The sequence below is a fragment of the Oenanthe melanoleuca genome, chromosome 1A, assembly GCF_029582105.1.
Source record: "Oenanthe melanoleuca isolate GR-GAL-2019-014 chromosome 1A, OMel1.0, whole genome shotgun sequence".
NCBI classification, from domain to species: Eukaryota; Metazoa; Chordata; class Aves; order Passeriformes; family Muscicapidae; genus Oenanthe; species Oenanthe melanoleuca.
The window spans coordinates 32,813,654-32,836,107 of NC_079334.1; the positions used below are offsets into that span (position 1 = coordinate 32,813,654).

Sequence of the window (22,454 nt, forward strand, 5' to 3'; positions counted from 1 at the left end):
ATCATAAGCATAAGCATTATAGGATGCTCAAAAATATTAGTGTTACGCAAAATTGTTCAAGCAGTTTAAACTACAAACGCATTTTAAAAACAATAAAATATTTTATTAATGTTTATTTAATGATTTATCAGGACCCATAAGTAAGAAAATGCCTGTAGTGAAAAATCAAGTATAAATGTAATATTTTCCTGGATGTAAGCTGTATAATATGTTACTTCATTTTTTTTCCCCCTGGAATAAGTTAAACAATCTAGATTTTTCTAATTGATTTATGTTGTCTTAAGATTTAATTTTTCAATAAAAGTTCTGATGGAATTATGTAATAAAACATTCTATTCCTGTTCCAGAAGTTACTTAATTTGCAAGATTTTGCAGATAAATTCAATTTTTAATTTAAGAATATAATTTGAGGATTTAAAATAAATAATTCCATAACTCTTAAAGCAGAGAGTTACCAATTCATTTCATCCACTTTATTTCAACTAGGAACACATTAGAGATCCCATTATCTTATCCCACAGGAATAGATTTTCTCCCTGTGAAAAGGCAAAGAAGAAATGCACTAATGATCATAAGGGTGCACCACCACAGAGTAAGGCTTCCTGGTGCCTACTTCTGGCTCTGCTGGTAACTTTCTGTATTATCTTTGACAAGTCACCTAAACTCTTTGTTTCTCTATTTATTTCTTTATTTCAAAAACATTGGCATAGAACTTGATGATTTTAAAATATTTTCAAATAATCAGAAAATGTTAGAGTAAAATACTGAAATGTTTTCAGGAAGGAGTTCTTCCTGCAAATGAACAACCAAGTGTCTATCACTGTTCCCCCTAAATAGCCAAATCAATCATTTTTTTTCTTCCAGGCAACAGTTGCTGCATTTGCTGCAAGCGAAGGCCATTCACACCCACGAGTGGTGGAGCTGCCAAAAACTGAGGAAGGCCTGGGCTTTAATGTCATGGGAGGAAAGGAACAAAATTCCCCTATTTATATTTCTCGCATCATTCCTGGAGGAGTGGCAGAACGGCATGGTGGGCTCAAACGTGGGGACCAGCTGCTTTCAGTCAATGGAGTGGTACGTGGAAATTTGATAGAGCTTTCATTTTAATCTGGATTCTACCTTTTCACAGCTGTTCTAACATCATGATTTAAAATGCAGCCACACGAAACAAAAAGAATTAGGTCTGTGAGAGACCCTTCAGTGTGCGTTTGGGGTGCAGTGAGGCAGAGCTTCACCAACAATTTTGTGCCATTACAGTTTCTGTTGTAATGGAGAGTGCTTGAAGAGCTTCTTTTCAAACCCACACCACCTGCCTAATTTATGAGGAACCTGCGTCCTTAATTGATAATTCTGTAAATTCCTCTTGCAGTAAAAGCTTAATAACACACTGTCATTCTTTCATTTCGTAGCCTTCGAGGCACACAGCCCTTTCCAAGCACAGTGATGACACAGTGGCACTTGTGTAGTCTTGTGACCTTCAAAGCCTTTGAACACATAAAATTGGAAGATATTTGGTAAGCACATTTGGTGCTGATTTGCAGTGGAGGGTACCTTCTAGATTTCTTTTAGTGATATTCATCCAGCTGTGGTATCTTTGTCAGAGAAATCAGCTGTACAAATATTCCCATACAGGGAGCATGTATGCTTGGTAAAAAGGTACTTTTTTTACATGGTCATTTTTCATGTAAATCAAGGTGGAGTATTTTGTAGTAATTTCACTGTGAATGTCAATATGGAGGTAAAAAAAAGGGCTGTTGGAATAGAGAATACACAAGTCCCTGACTCCATGATACGGGTCAAATTCTGCCTTTCATTATGCTTTGTGTTCTCTTTAACAAAGGAATGTGAAGTACTGAAAAGATAAGGAAACTCATTCACATAACCTTACCCTTCCCTTTATAAACATGTAGTCTTTTTCCATGCAAACCTCCATCTGACCTTGTATTTAAATGCATCAAAGGCACAGAGTAACAGTTTCTGAGTCCAGACAGAAATCTAAGACTTTAAAACTTAAACTTCTTCTTTATTGCAAGCCCATAAACAATAAAAATGTTTCTATGTTTTCATCTGTTTCTCTCAACACTAGCTATTCCCTTTCGCTTGTAACAAAATTTTCATATAACGCTTCAGACAGACTTTTTACCATTTCTTCTATCAGCTATCAAGGTCTCACAAGAGAAATACTAGTTCTGAAAACTTGATTGTGCCAAATAGCAATGACAGAGGAAAGAAAAACCCACTGAAAAGATTGCTTAATCTTAAAGAAAAAGAAATAAATGGAATATTTAAGGAAGTTGGTTGCCTGCACTTCCCTGATTTAAAGTTGATCAAAGAATTTTGTTGTTGTTTCTTTCAACAAGTGGTTAAAAAGGCAGACGAAAATAGTTTCAATTTACTAATTGATGGATGGTTCTTGAAAAATCCTTTTACTGTGAACAGTGTCTAGGCAAAGACCAGAGAGAAAAGTACTGAACATTCAGATGTCAAGATATATTGAATTTGAACCTCTTGTCACCTCTATTTTATGATTCTCCAGTCAAAAATTTGATGCACGTGCTCTAGAATATATGTTTAGGTAATGCAGCAAAAAACACTGTACGAAATTCCCAATTGCATGTGGACACATGAGAAAGTTGATTTAGAGATGCAAGATAAATATTTTTGTATTCAGATTTCAAACAACAGAATTCAAAGTTTGAATTCAAGTTACATACTTGAAATAATCACAGAATCATAGCAGGGTTTGGGTTGGAAGGGACTTGAAAGGTGATCTTGTTCCAACACCCCTACCAGGGGTAGGAACACTTTCCACTAGAGCAGGTTGCTCAGAACCCCACCAACCTGACTTTGAACTTCCAGGGATGGGACATCTACAAATTCTCTGGCAACCTGTACCAGGGCCTCACCACCCTCACAGTAATGAGCAACTGTTCATAAACCAGTCTTGTCCTGAATAATCCCACGCAATATAATTTGTAAAAATGCAAAAAATATAGAAGTTATTATTTGTTTGCAGACAGCTTGAGACAGGACAAAAAACCATCTAAATTTAGCATTTTTCACTGGGACTATTTTACTCTGTGATTCTCTTAATTTAGCTGGAGAAAAGCAAATAATATACAGTATGTACAGCAGAAGAGATGGCTCAGTGGTGGGACATGAAATTAAATATCTTTAACTTGTTTGTGCTCAATCACTGATGGTTATCCAACTTAATAATTAGCAACATAAAATTAGAGCTATGTGTTCAGAATCCAGATTTGTTATCCCAGCATGACTGGGAAGAGTGTTCCTTGAGCTGTTTCACTGCATGTTAAAAAAAGTGTCTTCTCATTTTGCTGAGGATTTTGTTACATACTCTTGTCCCATGCCCCCTAAAAATACAGGAAATTTAAAGTAGTGAGCCCTGCAGATTGACTGGACTAAACACTTGCTGGTGTCTGTTGATATCTGGCAAAGATTCTGCATTTGTCAGATACCTTGTGCGAGTCAGATACCGAAAGGATGCAAAATAGATTTATAATGACTAATTTGTCGACCAAGTATTTGCTTAGGGATACCTAATAGAAATACTCTTCTCAGTCTCCCATCTTGTGGGCTAATAGATTTAGTTTTTTGTTCTTCAGCAAGGTTAATTTTTTTCTTTTAGATTTATGGCAAGTCTGTGAACCAGGACAGAGTAATGGTTGGTATTTGCCCACACAACATCTGCAGTTCTTTCAGCTGTTCTTGTCTTTGTAGTGTTTTGCATCATACTTCTCTTTGATGCAATCTGCCAATGCAATAATGGGAAAAAAAGGAATAAGTGTCTATAAGTACATGTAAAAAAAATTACATATTATGTAAATATATACTTTCCAAATCAATTTTACCCATTCAATGGGCAGTTCTAAAGTAGCATGAGTGTCAGATCCTTGCAATGTTCCCCACCAGCATAATCCAGTCAGCAAAGCATAGGAATGACCAGTAGATACCAGCAGGAACCCTTTGCCAGCACTGCCTTAGAGGTTTGCAGAGGCAGAATTCCAACAGCAAAACAACTCCCTTTGCCCTTTTTCCCACCTCCAAGGGCCTCTGCTATTTCACCTGTGCAGCTGTTAAGCAGGTAAAGTTTTTGTCATACCTTGAAAATTGGAAAGCAAGTAGCAATAAAGACATTAAGAGCAGGTATAACGATCATATTAATAACAGCTGAAAACTGTGGTTGTCAAGATCTGAGTGTGGTGTGTTCAGAGAGCAGGATTTGTATTTAGCAGTGCTATGTTTGCCTTTTTTTTTTTTTCCTCCTCTTTGCTTATGGCTCAGAGCATTAGGCTTAATTCTGTATCATTACTATTCAGATCAATGGGAGTTTTCCATTGACCTGAATAGCAACAAAGTCAAACCCTTCATTTCTAGTTAGAAAATACTACCTAAACTGGGAGAACAAGACTGGGGACAAACAGGAGAGAAAACAGACAATCATTAAATAAATGCAGTTTGCTAGGTTGTTGAATGAAGTATTAAAACACACCATCTTGTTATTCCCCTATAAAACAATCACAATTTCTTATTGGTGTCAGTAAGAACCATCCAGCGCTTTGAAAGCAAATGTTTGTACTTCATGTAACTTTGGAGGATTAAACATAAACAATGTTTATTTATAGCCTGTTCTAAGTTCATGCTGTTGCACTACAAAACCAAAATGACACCACTGAATATCCTCTCATTTCCTCTGAATGTCCATGCCATGCCATAGTGACCATGATTTACAAGCGAAAAAGGAAATATAAAACAATGCCAAATTTTGTACACTTTATCTTAAGGTGAGACTTATATTTCCAAAAGCATAGCATACACAAGAGTTTAAAAACACAGCAGGTAGTAAAACTTGGATTTATTTTAAATGGGAGGTTAAAGACTTATTTTTAGATGTTTCTAAAACTTATGTGAAGGTCGCAGATCCTCAGGCTGTTGGGTTTTTTTCTGAGTAGAGATACTTTTGTTTTTTGGAATACATCCTACAACACGTGGACAATTGTCCACCTTTAGAAATTTTTTCCTTTTTTCTTATGGTGTGTAACAATGCACATGCCTAAAAGGCATATGACTCCAGTCAATTCACTTAATGGTAGAAATTGAATAGTCTATTTAACAGCTGAGTAACCTCCCTGTTTTGGAAATTTACTGTTCCAAGCAGCATTAGCATAGAAATCAGGGCTTGAAAATTAATACATGCCCAGCAATCCATAAATCTCACTTAATGCTTTCTTTCTAGTGGTCCCTTAAAAAATGTAAGGTGTGGAAACTACATAAAACTCTGACTAGCTATGAAAAAGACACAACTGTAGATCAAAGCAGCATTTTCACTATGAAGTGTGTTCTCCCTGCTGGCAGAGTGTGGAAGGAGAGCACCACGAGAAGGCGGTGGAGCTGCTGAAGGCGGCCAAGGACAGCGTGAAGCTGGTGGTGCGCTACACTCCCAAGGTGCTGGAGGAGATGGAGGCTCGCTTCGAAAAACTGAGAACAGCCCGGCGCCGGCAGCAGCAGCAGCTGCTCATCCAGCAGCAGCAGCAGCAGCAAACCACACAGCAAAATCATATGTCGTAGGTGAGAGGATTCATTGTCCTTCCCTAAGCCCGCTGGCAGCACCCGCCTGGGCCAGCCACTTCCAGGGGTCTGTCAGGGCAGCGTCCTGCCAGAGCCCATCCCAGCCCCAGACCTGGGGATAGAGAGGCTGGCATGAGCCCACAGTGGGCCCAGTTTAGTGGGACCCCATGGCTGGGCAGGGCAGGGCTATGGGGAGCTGGAGACTGGCCATGCTGGGGCATTGCTGGGGCAGGAGATGATGCCCTAGGGGATGATGTGAGGTCCTGGGCTGTGGATAGGATGCAGGGAGCCCCAAGGGAGATAGTGAGGGCTCTGGAGGTACCCTTGTGGTACCCAGCCAGCACTTACTGCTGTCAAGATAACCAGAGCTAATTCTTTGGTACGTTTCCACATGTTTTTTCCCAGTAAAGGTGCATTTTGAAAACAGGTTAAAGGCACTAGCAAATTCTGGAGCCAATTTTCAACTACAAATCCTGACATCAAAAGCCACTGTGCATGCAATTCTAGCTTATCTGCAAGTGAGAGAAAACCCGGGAATGATTTTTCATATTAACAACCAGAGCATTTATGACAAATAAGAATATGCCACCAGATTTAGATAGTTTAAAGCATTTTCAACTAATCTTTTACCACTCTTCAATGAAACATCAAGATTTGGTGGTGGTAGGTGAAGAAAAGTCTTCCAAGACTCTTCTTGCAACAGGAAACCCAGACTTCATTCTGACTGCTCTGCAGGGCACATATAAATGCTTGCTTTTGGATACAGTTTGGTGGGAAGTATTTCATTCACTCTTAACTGACATTCAATATCACAGTAACTTCCAAGAGGCTTGCAGGTCTCCCAATAGCATGTGAGATTCTCTGTATATGCAGTTTTTCTGAAATCAGTGAGTGTTTGTGCTATGAATACATTTATAGATATTCTCCATTTGCGTAAATAAAATCAATCAGGAAGTGTGTGCCAACCGTCATCCCATCATTGTTCCCAAAACAGTATGCATGTACTGGGAGAGTCAACAAGTGACTCAGAAAGTCCCCAGATGGTCAAAAATCTGAGGCTTCCAGTGATGGTTTCATCCTTATTAGTGCTGACACTGACCTCTTTTGGTGTTCAGGGGAAAACACCCACCTCGTAAACACCCTGTGACCGCCAGAATTCCAGATTTGTGGAGGCAAACAAGGGCCCTGAGAAGGTTTTGAATCCCACCTCAGGGCCTTAACTCAGACAAGAGGTATAGACAGTAGTATTTCATGAAGTAAGTTTAGGGTTTCTATGTAAACCAAAGCCATTGCAGGAGACAGACATACACATGAAGTTTTAAATTTTTTTCAGTTGCCTAAATAATTTCATTAGCAAGTAAAGAATTTTTGCTGATTTTAAATTAAAAGGGAAGAAAGGCAGGAAGAGACAGCCAGCAGCTTAATTCCTCACTTCTTTGTGCTTGCTCTGAGGAATATGTTTCTTTAATTCTAGGTTGTTCTCGAGAAAGAAGAAGCCTCAATCAAGAGTTCAGTAATCAAGCCACCAGAGCTGTACTCTTGTATTCCAGCAAAAGCAAACAACTACAGGAACATGAAACAGAATTCATCTGGAGAATGTACAGTAGCAGGCTAAAGTGAGCCATAGGGAGGGTACCATCATGATAAGGCCTTTCAGCACACAGCAGTCACAGATGCCTTTCACTTCTGTGACTGTTCCAGATGACAACAGCATGATTGGCAAACCCTACGAAACAGTGAAGTCCAGGGCTTCCAAATAATTCTGTTTGATCTCATCTTGCACTCCTTACTCTGACAAATTTCTAGTTGGCTTTCTCTAGTCGCTGAAAGTTTTGTTTAAGGAGGTTAAGATTGGCTGCTTTTAAAAGCAGGATCTTTCTCTACAGTAATCTCCAAAAATGAAAAACATCAGTTCAAAATTTTGCCACAGACATCAAACTCGTACATCAAGCTTCATAACCACTTTGTACTATATATTGTAGAGCTGTTTTAACCTAACTTCCTATTTATAATTTTCAGATTTCCCTCTGGAAATAGCAATTTACTATATTTATAAAGTATTCCATTTGTAGAAGCAATTGGCTTTTTACTCTTGGTGTTTCCATATATTTTATTATGCATCAACAGAGTGAGAAAGTTTTAGGTCAACTTTAATTTTATTAGTAGTAAAGTTAGGGAAGCCTAGAACTGTATTTTTAAACGTAGGTATTGCTTGTATCTATTATAGCTATATTCAGAAATCTATAACTGGATATATTATATATTTATTCCATAAAATATATATTGTCTGAATGTACCTGTTAGAGAAGTAGGGTCTTTGCTTAGCATGTATTGCAAATGTAGTAAGCTAATGTTAGCAAAAGACCAAGCTTTGTTTGGCAGATATTACTGTGATAGCATAATCTCTGCATTTCTGTATTGTTTAATTTATTTTCCAGTCTAATGTTAATATATTTTAGAGAGAAGGGAGTGTAAGTTGTTTCTTTTAAGACTCACACATTATCATTTAAATCAATTTGGACTTAGAGTTGAGCCTTTTTTTTTTAATTAAACCAAGTTAGAATGTGCAAGCAAAATCTGTAAGTTTTTAAGTTTACATGTCTGCTTTTCCAAAGAAGATGGTCACAGCTGGAAGGCTATAAATGCCATCTGCTTTCAAGAAAATAGGAAAATGGACCACCAAATCCTAAAAAAAAAAAAGTTCATTTTTACATGCCTTCTATGCTCCATTAGAAAAGACTTTGGGGAGAAAAGGAGATTAGGGGAAAACCATACAGTCATTGCATGTTGAAAATTCCTGCTGATGTCAGTGAAAGTTCAGTAATGTGAGGAATGGAATGTAGAAATGGTCAGAAACAGTTTCTAGTTGTGAACTTGGAACAAAGTCAGAAACAATTAATACATTGGAGGATCTATTCACAAACAGAAAGAGACAAAGCAAAACAGGAGAAATTGGCAGTATCATAGCATGTGTTAGAAACCAAATGCAGGCTAGCCAACTGTCTTGACAGTGTTTGATCAGTGTAAGTAGCCATTGAAAGGAAATTACTGTATTTTTAAAACCACACAGCATGAATTAATCTAGAGAAGCCTCATTTTATACAGAGAGGTAATTATATTCAGAGGTCATTGGTGACAATATCAATTAAGACAGTGGAGTTTGAGAACTACCAGAACTGAAGATGAAATATATTGTATTGTGCTCTGCACGGTGTCTTTTTATACTTAATAAAATTGTATGTACCTATTTTAAAACTGTTCTCAAACAGGCATTGCTATTAATATTGAAAGTATATAAATTGCTATTATGACTGCATATAACTGTTCTGTATCTCATCAGTATGATTTGAATTACACTGACAGCTGCATTTTCAGAGACCAAGTTTTCAGATTTAGTCAGCCCACTGTACTGCATTTTTCCAAACTGCCTCTCCACCTCCTTCCCTCCTCTTCCTCAAAAAATTTGAGTGGAATGTGCTGATTAATAAATTTCAATAATAGACTGTCATTGATATAGAAAAGCATATAAAATTCATTTTCATATATTACTATTCAATAAATTATTTATACACATTAAAATTAACATTCTAGTCTTTGCCAGCATTTAACAGTAAGAACTGTCAATGACTTTGAAGTGGGAACAGGAAGAAATAACTTTCTATTGCTTTTCATGCCCCTTACTGATCAATAAAACAGCTACTTAATCACAGAATAACCACTGTCCCTAAGCTTATGATATGGTTTTGCTTGTAGCTGGTATTTTTGTTTGTGATTTAAATGTATTTAGTCCTGATTCAGCATGGTACTTCCATGTGTGCACAGCTGAATTAGTATCCAAAGAAGTGCAGGGAAGACAACCTTTTCCACATGCAGGTCTGCAGGTATTTGTATCAGTATTTTAACTGATTGGTCTCCTGGGATTTGCTGTTACATTACACTAAATTGATATTCTTTCAGTCAACTTAGTGAGTTTAGTTGCCTATATTTCTCTTTGGGGCTCCCTCATGTTTCTCTGCACTGGCAGCAAACTGAGTTAGGAGATCCAAGATGCCTTTTTTGATCCAAGATGCCTCTTCATTACAGTAACCAAAGGAATGTTGACACTCTTGCATCATGTTCACTTACACCAAAGATCCAGATGCAGGATCTGATAATAATAGAGATTTAAGGTTGGTGGCATTTACTTAATGAAGCTGATGGCTCTGCTGTGCTAGCCATAGGTTACTGTTTGTGACATTTGATCTGACTAGCACTTTATAAGGTATTGAAGAATTCCATAGTCTTTGTTGAAGCAAAAACTCACCAGCTTGAATTTCAGAATTATGCAGAAAAGTGTCTGGAAGTACTAAGAGTAAGTAGTGGATTATTAACTATATGCAGTACCGTCCCTCCATAAGTATTAATGAGACCATTTCTATATCCAGCATTCAATTAAAAAAAAAAAAAAAAAAAAAAAAAAAAAAAAAAAAAAAAAAAAAGATTTCTAAACCTGAGAGTATTTGGGGCCAGTTTGCAAGAATGTGCTGCCTGCTGCAATACATGTCTGATGAGACAATAGAGCTCATTGTGCTTAGCCATGGTCAGGATGAATTAGGGATGTGCATGTTAACCCTGCTTGTCCATGAAGTGAATGCAGTCTGAAAGAGCAGAAAGATTTAGATACATGTTTGATGAATTCATTGTCTCTACCTTCAGCTGCCCAAAATCAAGCTGTGGAACATACACTGACTGTTTCCAAAGTCAAGAGTTAGAGGTATCCCTTAAATGTGATTCATTCCACCTGTCTGACATATATCTTAAAATAAAGTAAAGTATTCTGTTAAAAAGATTATAAGCAGAGCCACTTAAACACCTTAAACTACTAGCTTGGAATAAATAGTGGCTTTTGAGGGAGTGTTTCTGCTACACTCATACACAGCTTGGAAATAATAAATAAAAAGTCCCCAGAGTTTTTGAATTCTCTGATCTTAAACCTCTACATGGATAGCTCAGATGACCGAGAGGCCTTGCAAGTATTCTGGTTTGTCACTACAGGTGTCTGTTCTGAACCATTCTAAAGAATTTAACAGCTCAGCACATGTATTGTTAGCAAAATGCTTTGGTTGGGGTGCATACAGGACCAGATTGTAACAGGCTTCAGCCTGTAAATGTAATAGCAGAAGTCTGTACTGCCACCCTCAACACTGGGCTAGTGTTTATGCATTTTACAATGCCTGCAACCAAAAAGATGAAGTATTGCTTTTGATTTCTGGTTACAAACAGAGATGCACAGAAATGGCAGCCATTAAACAGCCATTAAACTTCCACCATAGGGATTTGAGATAACAAAAGTCATAGCAAAACTTGCCCAGTTCTGAAATCAAAAACCTGTAGCTATCTAGGATTAAGTAAAAAGGTTACAAAAGCAGATGTTTAAAAGGAACAGCCAAGATCCAAGATAAAAAAAGTCACATAGGTGTTTAATCTCTGATTTGCTTTCCACTTACTTTTTTATAGTTATTTTCATATATTATTGTCAACTCATCAACCACAGGAGAAGCATATAATTCAGCAATTGCAGTTCCTTTTGTCAAAATCATAAAGAGCTGATAGGGTGGAGGAGTACCTCCTCTTCCTTCCTCTCTCTGAGATGTGTGAAGCTGGATTGGTCTGCAAAAAGGTGATACCCAAACATATCCCAGTCCTACAGAGACTTTCTTCATTAGTCCCTTGTAACTGGCCCAATTAAAAACTGGATCTCAGGAGACGCTTCCATAATATTTCTGTTGAAATTGAAGAAACATAAAGTAAAGCCTCTGAAGTACAGAGTAGCCAGTGCAGCACTACAGGAGAGGGAAGATACTTAAAGTTTTTCCCAACCCATGAAAATTTCTCCAGAAATATACAATATTATTTTTATCTGAACAAGTTACTTTTTTTATGTTGGGAGGATAAACCATGTCTCTTACAGCAGTTTTTGGAAAGGACAAGACAAAATGCTTCACTAAAACAGCATGGGATGAATTCTGGGTATGTTAAAGTGGCCATGAACAGTTTGGTGGGCAAGAGTGGCCCCTAGCCAGATAAGAGCAACTCAGAGGTACTTCTTCACTGATTTCTTATCACTCCAGCTTTTGGCTTCACAAATTCCCTTTGACAAGAGCCCAAAGGTCACCACAAAGCTATGCCAACTCTCCCAGTGTGGTATTTCCCTACCCTTCTTTCCATGGGAGTTTTCTGTTGGCTGAGCAGTGACACCTTTTGATTACATACAATCTCCTTAGCCAAGTATGGCATTAAGGCTTTGCCATGTCTACTTTCTGTAGTTCTCTGCTCTTCACTTGCCCTCCACATCGATTAGCTGCCCTCTCATGGCCACTATACTCAGCTGCCTTATTTGCCTTACATGAAATAATTGCACTAGCCCTCAAGGATACATGGGGAAAAATACTTTGAGGGGGTAGGAAAATGGTAGATAAACCTTGAAAAAAAATTAGATATGCCAAGAATGTCACCTCTTTCCTGGCTCCCCCCTTTTTCATCAGGTGACAATTTTCATTTAGTTCCCTGCTGACAGAGCACTCTATGCCATGACAATGACTGTGGAACAACCACACACCCTCCTCTGGCTTAAAAAACAGCTCCTTGTCTGGAACCAGTGGACATCTGGACCTTCTTGAGGGATTACACTGTGAATTCACACACATGCAGTAGGTCAGAGTCATTGTGCCCACAATGGACAAGTGAGGTTTATAGGTGAAGAAAATCCATCACGTCTGGCATGTCTGTCTGGAATGTCACAAGTGAAAATGTGGAACCAACTCCTGGAGGCATCCTAAGACTGAGATGGCCTTCAGCCATCCAGTGTGAAAGTGTATTATAAAAAGACATCCAGGAAACAATGTTGTATTTGTTTTCAAATTCTATTTCTAAGTAAGTTTCCACCAGTAAGCAATGAGAAATCAAGAGCCTTTCTTAAACTCCCAGGGATCAAACACATAACAAACTATTAATTTCATTACTAACTCCATGCTTAAAGTGCAAAACTTGCACCAGCACCACCTTTCAAGCAGGTAGTGGTTTCAAACCTCAGTTTTGTGCATACCAAGTTGTCCTTCTCAAGTATGTAGGGCTGACAGAAAGAAATAAAACTATTCACTGTTGGATCTTAATACCCCTAAAGGAAAACAAAAACTTGGTCATGTGAAGAGGCTTTAAGCATCGATTAACTCAGACTAAACTGTAGGTGCTGACCAGGTCTTTGGAGCAATACTTGTCTCCACTGTGTGTATGCACTGCAGCAGGTTTACAGCCCCGAATCTGTCTGTGTGTCCCTGCCTCGGCCTGACTCCGTGCACTGGGCATGGCAGGAGGAGCTGTCAGCTGAATAAATGTGCCAAGGGAGACGCCTAGTGTAAAAGGATGCTCATGGCACCGAGAGCTGCTCATTCTGCTGTCACTGCTTCTTTCCTCTAGCGTTAAAAAGATGCACTGAACTCAATTTACATGTAGAATAACACCACAAGAGTGAATACTCTCTGTGCTAAGAATGGCAAGTAGCAATAGGATTATGGCAATAAAGGCAATACTCTTACCTGGGAAATAATTAAGGGTTAATGTAAATATTGCTTAACATGGTTATTGGACTGCACACAGTGTCTGACCACACTTCACCTGCTGTTGCTGTTGCTGAAGATTATACATGTGCTGATGAAAAAATGTCCCTAATGCTAGGCAAGTGCATCTTCTACAGTGAATTAAATGATAGATGAAGCACATCTCCATGCCTTGCTGAAGGGAGACATGTAAACCAGGTGTAGTAACAAATCAATGCAAGCCATGAATCTCCCACTGCAGCAGCCACTCTGCTTTTAATGGGGGACTTGCCAAAGAGCCAACAAATTTGGTTTCCATTGTAGCTGTTACTTTCTCAAAGATGATAACAGTCTGTACCACTGCCTGGTAATACCCTCCTCAGAGGGAGGGACACCCAAACAGAATCCTGGATCATTAGATCCAGGTGTATCTATGGATTAGCTCTAAAGGCATTTTTATTTCTCCCTTTCTAGACTCCCTTTCTTCCTCTTCCTTCACCAATTTTAATCAAGGCTTTGATATTTAGTTGAAGTATGCAGGGATCTAAAATTCTCCTTTTTTTACAGCAGGGAAAACAAACTAGGAGCTACTATTTGTATAGGAGCTATTTTCCATACCACATCTTATATTCTCAGGCAGGTTTCTCTCTGAAAGGCCTGGGAGAAGGCAATACCCCCAAGAAGCACCAGCTTGACAAATACAGGAGCCCTTAGAAAACTGGCACGAGTGTTTAGAAGAAAGGACAGATGAAGAAGTCAAAATGATAACATAGTCCTACCTTCAGCAAGCTCTAGAGGTAAAGCCCAGGCTCTGACAGCCTTCACTGTTTGTTAAAGACCAGATATCCTATTCAGTTTTCATGCTCTGACTGTGGTGCCTAACAGCAGCCCCAGTTCTTCAATTCTGTTAGAAATCCCCTGACTCTGATAAGGATTACAATCTTAAGCAAGGAAGGGTAGGAGGAAACCTATGCACATGCTGGAATTATCTGGTATGACTACCTAACTGTTTGCCAAATTTAGACTTTAAGACAAGGTAAGGCTGAGAATATATTTTGTCAAGATGCATGCTAATTGCTTCAAATTGTAATCTCCTGACGTCTGTAAACAAGTCTTCTACTGAGGCTGGTGTGGCTGAGGCTGGTTTCTCCCCTGCAACCCTGGCTGATTCTAGGATGGATATTGCTGCATGGAGCAAGGAAGTGAGAAATGTCACTGGCTCCAATGAAGTGCAAGTGATTTTCATGTGATACAAAAGAGTTTTCAACCAGAGTTTTTGCTGAACTAATGAACCCTCAGCAGCTGCCTGCATTACAATTAGTACACCTCCAAAGCATGTTTTAGAAGCAGTCAAGTTGCCTTTATTAAATTATTCAGCTCAGCTATGCAGGTGATCTGGCTTACTGAGGAGATGAATGCAATCTTAAAACAAATTTGCCCTGTAAGCCAAGAGTCAAAGAATGACAATCTTCAAAGCTAGAAAAAAAATAGGAGGGAAGAAAAGAATAGTTCCAAGTGTCAAATCAGATGATGCTTTGGCATGTTTCTTTGACTGTAAACTCACTGTTGAAGCAGCTGAAGTGACTCGGAAGACATTATTTTTGGAGACCAGTGTCAGTGAAGGTGCAATTAATTGCAGCTACGATGTCTCTGGAGCTAATGGAGGGAACAATTTTCTCCAAGAGGTGATTCACCTCATCTGTTTAATGGTTACTGATGCAATATAATACCTTTTTTTTTTCCAGCGAAGACAGAATGAGAATTTTCTAATCATCTTCCTCCATCCCTCTCTCTTGCCTAATTCCCACATCAACTTTAACAGGTTTCTCCTTCAGCCAGTGTAGCAGCATAAAACCACTGTCTCATCTTCCCCACTGAACTGTGGTTTCTTGATTTGTCTGTAGGAGCATCCTATTCCCAACCTGTCACTGAAGAAAATACATCTCTTTCATTTCATATTAATAATGGAAAAATGCCTCTTTTCCTGCATTCACTACAAAGGGAACTTATAAGAATATATTAGATAAGAAGCCTAAATTTTAGATGCTGCAGATTGCAGCATTTTAGCTGACAAGCACAGAAAGCTTTGCCACAGGACAGTAAGAGCCAGAGATCAGTGCACATAAGCCAAGCAAACTCTGACTGTATGAAGGCAGTAACTGAGACAGAGAACAATGTCTGTGTGTGTCTGCAGCACACAGAGGGTGCTGAATCAACACCTTAAGTGAACAGGCCCAGCTCCCTCAGCCCATCGTTGTCCCTTAATCATCTTTGTTGCCCTCTGCTTGACCCACACCAGGAGCTCCATGACTCTCTTGTGCTGAGGAGCCCAGACCTGGACATGGCACTCCAGATGTGGCCTCACTAGGCTGAGTAGAGGGGCAGGATCAGCATTATTTATAACTGAGAAGCTGGGGAAGCAGCAGAAAAAAGGCTCAGTCCAAATGCATAAAGAAAGCATCCACATTTCCCCAGAGACCCAGATGGAAAATGGTTTTGATGCCACTCCACATCACAACAACTTCTGAGAGATATAAACAGCAGCCTGGCTCTTTGTCATGCACTAGTAATAGCAGATGAGTTTATTCAGGCAGAATACACTTTTTGATGACAAAGTTTTTCCTTTCAGGGGAGAGATAAGCAGGTTCAAGGAGGGTAAGCAGTTAGATGTGTCCTATGTACTGTGAGATGGACCTTGCTGCTTTAACATCCTTAAATGTGCAAAATCACAGGAATCTGACATGGGTGACTGCAACCACTTTGTCACTCTAAGTCACAGGATTTTACGGAATAGAGGTAAAAGCAACCAAGTGGCAGATCCTGGTCACAGAAAAGTATAAGCACTTAAGAAATCATGCCTGTGGTGCAGCAAAAGGACAAAAAATTTCTGCCTGGACATTGCTGTATTCTTCAGCATTATTCATGAGTCACTGTCTACACACACATTTATTTTGAGGGTATTCAAGCCAGGAACAATCTGAGCATTGGAAAAAAGATGCCCACAATCCATGATCTTCTGCAGGATCCCAGGACGCTGACCAGTCCTTAAGAAAGTGCAACACTGCACTTTCAGCACTTTGAAGCTGAATTTTCTCAGAAATATAAGACATAACACAGCAACATGCTCCAGTTGTGTGCCTGAGGAAACTGCCATTTCGTCCTTGATTCATTAACCTTCTTCCCCACAGTCATAATTCAATTCAACAACAGAGGTTACAAATACCTGCAGGTAGCACAGATTTCTCTTTGGTTTTCATTCAATGCTCTCATTTGCTACAAGTAATATGCAAATCTGTTCATCATTCTTGGACATAACTATTCAAAGTGCACAGTGACCACTGGAAAGAAACTTCCTCCAATATTTGATGAAGGCAGAGACTAAATTATTATACATTGCTATTCCAGTATGTATACTTGATTATCAGAAACCTTGTTGTAATTGTCCTAGAGCTCAATCGTGTTCTAAGAGGATGAGGTTTGGCAAGGAGACCTCAAGAAGGCAAAAAAGGTCTAGAAGTACCCAAAGAAATACCCAAGTCACTCAGCAAAGGGTTGTGGTGGATTTGGACCTCACTGTTACTATTGCTCATACTCCACCCAGACCACAGCAGTTGATGGAATTTCCTGTCGCAGGGTGTCCAGTTCACAGCCCACAAAAATCCACATTCTGCAGCAGCCCAGTGCTTACAAGGCTCTTGCTCCAGGATATCCACTCAATCTGAAGAAGAGGCATGGGCTGAAGGTCCTGACCCTGCCTATTTGTACTCAACAAGAAGTATGCCTCCCTTGTGACCAAAATACACATTGCAAGGGACACACATGAAAATGAGCATGAGCAGACTGCTCCCATCATATCTGAGCACACACAAGAGGTCTTGTCACAGGACTGAATGTGCTGTCCCTGCAGGATGGAAAACACCAACAGTTTGGACATGTAGTACCTGTGCTTCCAGACATATGACCAAAAAGATCATAGAGCCATTCAGAAAGAGAGGATCATATGCCACACAACTCATCCACCCCAAAACCTGGGGAAAAAAAAAAAAAAAAAACAAACAAAAAAAAAAAAAAAAAAAACCCAGAAATCTGATTTAGGGGCAAATTAAATGTCTGAGAAGCCTAAGTCATCATGCAAGCTGAAGTACCATCTAGATTAGTTGGAAGGAAGTGCCATCAAGTTGCAGTAATGCAACTCAAATATGCACTGAAGATACCATGCCCTGAAACATCCTCTTCTCTCCTAATCAAAACTGTCCCTTTGACACAGGCAGAAAAGGGCACAAACTCATCTTCCCACATCATGAGTCAGTGCTGTAAGTGACAACCCGGTTAATAAAAGGGGAACAATTGCTCATCCCCTTTTACTTTGCAAATGAAGTATTTATCCCTGCTTAGACAGTGAAACACAGGGCTTGGGCACAGGGTGAAAGGGCAGACAGACCTAAAGAAAGACAGACAGATTGATCTTGACTGGAGAAAGACACTATATTCCAATCCAGATTAAGACACTTAAGTAAGACATGCTCTTCATCAAATTCTTGCTATTTAGGCAGAGCCCTGCTTCACACTATGTATTCCCAGAGATTACACTGGGGCCCAGGTGCCTCTCCCCATATGTTGAGAATTTCCTGTATTCCTAGCATTCTGTATAGATTTACAAGTACGAGGCCCTTGGCACTGGGGATCCCTAGCCCAGCTTGTGGACCTGGAGTCTCTGATTCTCAGCTATATTTAAACACCTAATCCCCCTGGAGAATTTGAGCCTTCATCTGCCATAGGATTTTGTAAAGTGCCTAACTCCTCTATATTTCAATGTTTTAAATAGTACAGTTGATTTTTTTTAGTCTTATATTTAAAATTCTGTACTTCAACATTTTAGAGAAATGGCATTTTTAAAAAATCCTACATTCTATAGAAAATCTGTCCCCTAAGTTTCAGATTTTTTGGGGGTGGAGGTGGGGGGAGGGGGAGGGTGGAGAAGCAGAGTTCAGACCTTGTCCTGTATTTCCTACTTCTTTTATTCAGACTGGAATGATTAGAACTACTACTGGACTCAGAATAGATTTACCACTTTCAAATACTCCCCAGTGACAGCTGAGTAGCATAATGATGCTTTATCCCACATTAGTGGCAAAATAAATTGTTTTTCCAGCACACACACAGAGCTTTATAAAAAGAATAATCCCACTGGAAAAAGGATTCTTCAGCTTTGAATTCCTGCACCCAAAAGGGCCTCAGCTGCAGCAGCCTTCTCTGGAGAAGCCAGAGGGAGTAAAAGCTTACAGAAATGCAGGGTGTCACTTGAAGGTAGGCACTTCTATTAAGACCAAAATAATATACATTACAGTGTTCTTATCTTTGGATGCTGCTGAATTATTTTTAATTTTGTAAGTATTTGTGTGTTATACTTTCTGCTGGATTGGTGTTATGCTTATAAATTCCAATTTTCAGGATACGGCTATTTAAGTCACATTTGGCTCAGATGCACAGCATATGCTTTCAATATGGATTCAGGTTTTTTTCCCTTCTTTTACAAAATGCTTCATTTCATTTAATTGCAGTGGAAGAATTACAGCATCAAAATTAATCCAGAAGCTCTTTTCCCTGCTTCTAGCTCTAAGTTAGAGTCCAGGTCTGCGTGTCTGCCATGCTGAACAGCACTGACGTCAGCTCTGCCCTGCCAAATCCTGCCTCAGCATGCATGTCATCAGAAAATTTTGAGGGCTGTTTAATGTTGGGGCAATACTCTAATTCCTACAGCACAAGCAGTTCTCAGATAACCCACATTTTCAACTGGATTATACATTGCTTTTCTCCTTTTCAAAAGGAAACAGGAAACAGGAACATAAAAGCATTCATAAACCACAAAATATTTTCCAGGCACATTTCTTCTGGAATTAAAGGAAGAATAGTTGTAGGTTTTGCTCCCAGCTTTTAACCCAGTTGCCTTCAAGATTAGAATCAAACAGGTATTCAGGTAGCTAAAAGATGCAGAACCTCCCCCTTGCAGAACTGCTGCTTTAGCCTCTAACATCTCTAAATGCCCTGAGCTTTCTGAAAAAATCACCCACAGTGGTATGATGATAAAGCTGTGGGTAAAGGCTTTGTCTGAGACACTACAGACATCTACATCCAACATTTATATATTTATATAATAAAAATTATCTGGAGGCTGAAGACTCAGTCAAGCATCATTTGACCAATCCCCCCGAAAATACTCCTATGCCATTTAAAACAGAATCTGGCAATACTGCTGTATTGGTTTTTCTCCCTTTCCCCAAATGAACTCCCTTTTTAGGCTTTGAACTTGCTAAAACCTGCATATATAAAGAATGCCTGTGCACAGGTATTTCTACTGGTTCAAAAGGATGTGAAAATAAACTTTGTTACATCTTACTCTAATATTTTATACATACTGATTTCTTTTTAGCAGGTCTGAAATTTGTTTTTAAAAAGTGAAGGGTTTTATCATGTGTTCAGCAACATTTTCTCTCTGACTTAATTTCCAACTAAACATATGGGCAAAGTTTTTTTAAAAATAATTAGGCTCCAGAGGAAGAGTTCTTCAAGAGCTCCTTCCACTTACTGCCTATCAATAACTACTGTGCTAGATAGGGAGGTACCTACTTTATCTTACCTATTCAGTAAGAGCTGACTGGCAATGAAGACCATCAAAACAACACTGCCATTATTGTGAGCACAATTTCAAGCTCTTACTTCTAGATATCATGGCCAAGTTAAACAGAAAACATGATTGTACTTGATATGCTGGTGTGTGAACATAGTGTGGGCTCTGGCTCTCAAGCACACTGCAAGTTATGTGAACCACTGTATCCATTAGAATCGCAATAAAAAGCAATTGTCCACAGTACTTTTCATTTAAAGAAAAATTCCTTAGAAAAGGGGCCTCTGGGAATGGGGCAGCAAGTCCCACAAGGGTTTCTGAGCTGAAGGGATCAAGGGAAACCTTCAGCCACAGGAGCAGGAAGGCTGGGCTGTGCAGAGGGCACTGGGCAGATTTTGGAGCTGGGGCAGCTTCTGAGACATAGGCTCACTACAGGCTAGTCCTTATTTCAGCTTGAGCACCAAAGCTGTGCCCCTGATCTTGTTTATCCTCAGCAGCAATAAACCCCTCCTTTTGAAAGCAAAGGAACAGTTTCAGATGCCAGAGGATTTGGAGCAGAGGATCTGGATATTTTAATGCTGTTCAGGCTTCAGTCATCATGAATATCACTTTTCAGTTTGGCACATAAACAGTCCATTTTTGAAGCATGAGAAAATGAATATATTGTAACTATATTCTAGACCTTCTGGCCCAAATCTGTTCCTGGTGAAACTCCAGGGGCAGCAAGTATTGCAAGTAGTTGCAGCAAGAATAAACCTAGCTGTCTTGCTGTACTCTGCCATACATTATTTCTGATTAAAGGAGAGTTTACATGAAGATAAAGAGCTGTTTCTGTATATATGCAACTGAAATGGGACACAAAGTTATTCATGCAAACAAGCGCATTGCTTATCAACTACAAAACTCTATATAGATGGAAAAAAAATGCACAATAAAAAGCAGTAAAAAATAGGACTATTCACTCTATAAAAAGGAATGTGAGTAATCATGGTATTGTTCAAAGAATGTATGAAAGCAAGACTATACACCAAAATACATACTTCTTTTTTTTCCTCATAGTCCTTATCTTCCACAGAAAAGTGAATGATGGGAATGTGGGTTGTGGGAGGCAGACATTGTCAGAGCACTCCTCAGAGCAGACCACTTCTGCTTGAGAAGTCCAATTTCATGAGCACCTTTCTAAAAAGAGTTCCACTGTGCAATTTATTAGGAAGTTTAGAAATGACAAGTTTCACGTTTCAAAGTTTAGTCATTTTTGTATTTCACCCAGGAAATAGACATGTGAGAAATTAACGAAACTGTGAGAAATGTGTGTTTCAGGCACGGGTAGGATACAGCTGCTTCAGCCCTTGTTTACTTGATTTCTCCTCTACTTCATGCTCAGTGTAAGGGATTTTAGAGTTATTAAACTCTTTCCCAGTTGCCCAGAGTCACCATCCCTTTACTCCATATTGAGTAGCTGCATATACAGCCATGTGACCACTGCCCTCCCTGCTTTCTGTAGTTACTTTTCTGGCTCCAGCAGGAACTTCTTTTTTTCTGTCATCAGGTGTGTCTTTCAAAGAGAATTCCCAATATGAGACACTCACTTTCTCCCAGACTGGGGGTTTGCTCACCCATATCTCCAGAAATTAAACAGCTTCAGATTAGTGGGGTGTCTGCTTTCCCACTGCATGAGGCACCTTCATGGGATGTGTCTTCCTTGGCCAGTTGCACAACAGGAACAAACTCCTCACTGGAGGTCACTCACTATGCTGTGAAAAGGTAAACAGTCTCACAGAGCTTGCAAGGAAGAGGAGAGTGAATGCTTAAACTTAGGATGAGGCCCAGAAAAATCCCCATTTAGTCATGCAAGGATTATAAGCTCAAATCTCACTATTTAGGTGCTTGTGTGTTCAGTACTGCAGGCATCCAAGAGGACGGTGCTCATCCATTCCAAGAAGTTTTACAGCCAAATTATTCCCTTTTGGGAGTTCACAGCATTATATACAACCTGAGAAAAATAGGCCAGAAGGACTCCCAGCTCCTTAAGATGCAATGATAAGGAAATGTAGGAGTCCTAGGATTCAAATGACAGCTCTTGGTAGGCATAGACCCAGAGGAGAAGGGAGTGTGGTATCTGCTCCCAGTACCAGTTTGGCACTATCCAAAGGAGACAGAACCATGACACTGAGGACCAGAGCAAAGTCAGCCACCTCCAGATGACTGACTCTACTCCAACCAACTAGAAAAGGTTTTAATGCTTTTAAATGACCTTTTCAAGTCATGTTATATGGATTTTTAAAACAGAAAACAGTATCAGTTTGAAAGCATTATTCATAGAAGATCAGAGAAATAATGAGAAAAAATGCACATTTTTTCTTCTGCTGCTACTCCAGCTCTGAGGGCCTCTCAAAGAGTGTCAGATCCAAATTCACCTGATTTAATGCAGATACTGAAACACCTTTCTGATCTCTCTCTGGGCTTGCTGACCCTCATATATCATGGTATCACCTTTTTCAAACACAGATGAGCAATGCCTTTGGCATCATAGCAACATTTTTCAGCAGGTTGCCAGGCAGTTCATAAATGTTACTAATATTCAAGAAGTAAACAGACTCTATGAATCAATTATGTCTTTCAGCTGGTCAGGGGAGTGGAAAGCATGAAACTTTTGAGAAAGTGGC

General features: G+C 39.4%; 1 protein-coding gene across 1 annotated transcript in view; it reads left to right on the forward strand.

Moving 5' to 3' along the window:
• Nucleotides 1-9,305, forward strand: part of LIN7A (lin-7 homolog A, crumbs cell polarity complex component) — a 45,771-nt gene extending 36,466 nt beyond the window's left edge. Inside the window, exons 4-6 of the mRNA XM_056515384.1 lie at nt 865-1,074; nt 5,377-5,585; nt 7,064-9,305. Of these exons, the coding sequence (XP_056371359.1) occupies nt 865-1,074; nt 5,377-5,585; nt 7,064-7,106 (462 nt within the window). The 3' untranslated portion in view covers nt 7,107-9,305. The remainder of the gene's footprint in view (nt 1-864; nt 1,075-5,376; nt 5,586-7,063) is intronic.
• Nucleotides 9,306-22,454: the final 13,149 nt, after the last annotated feature.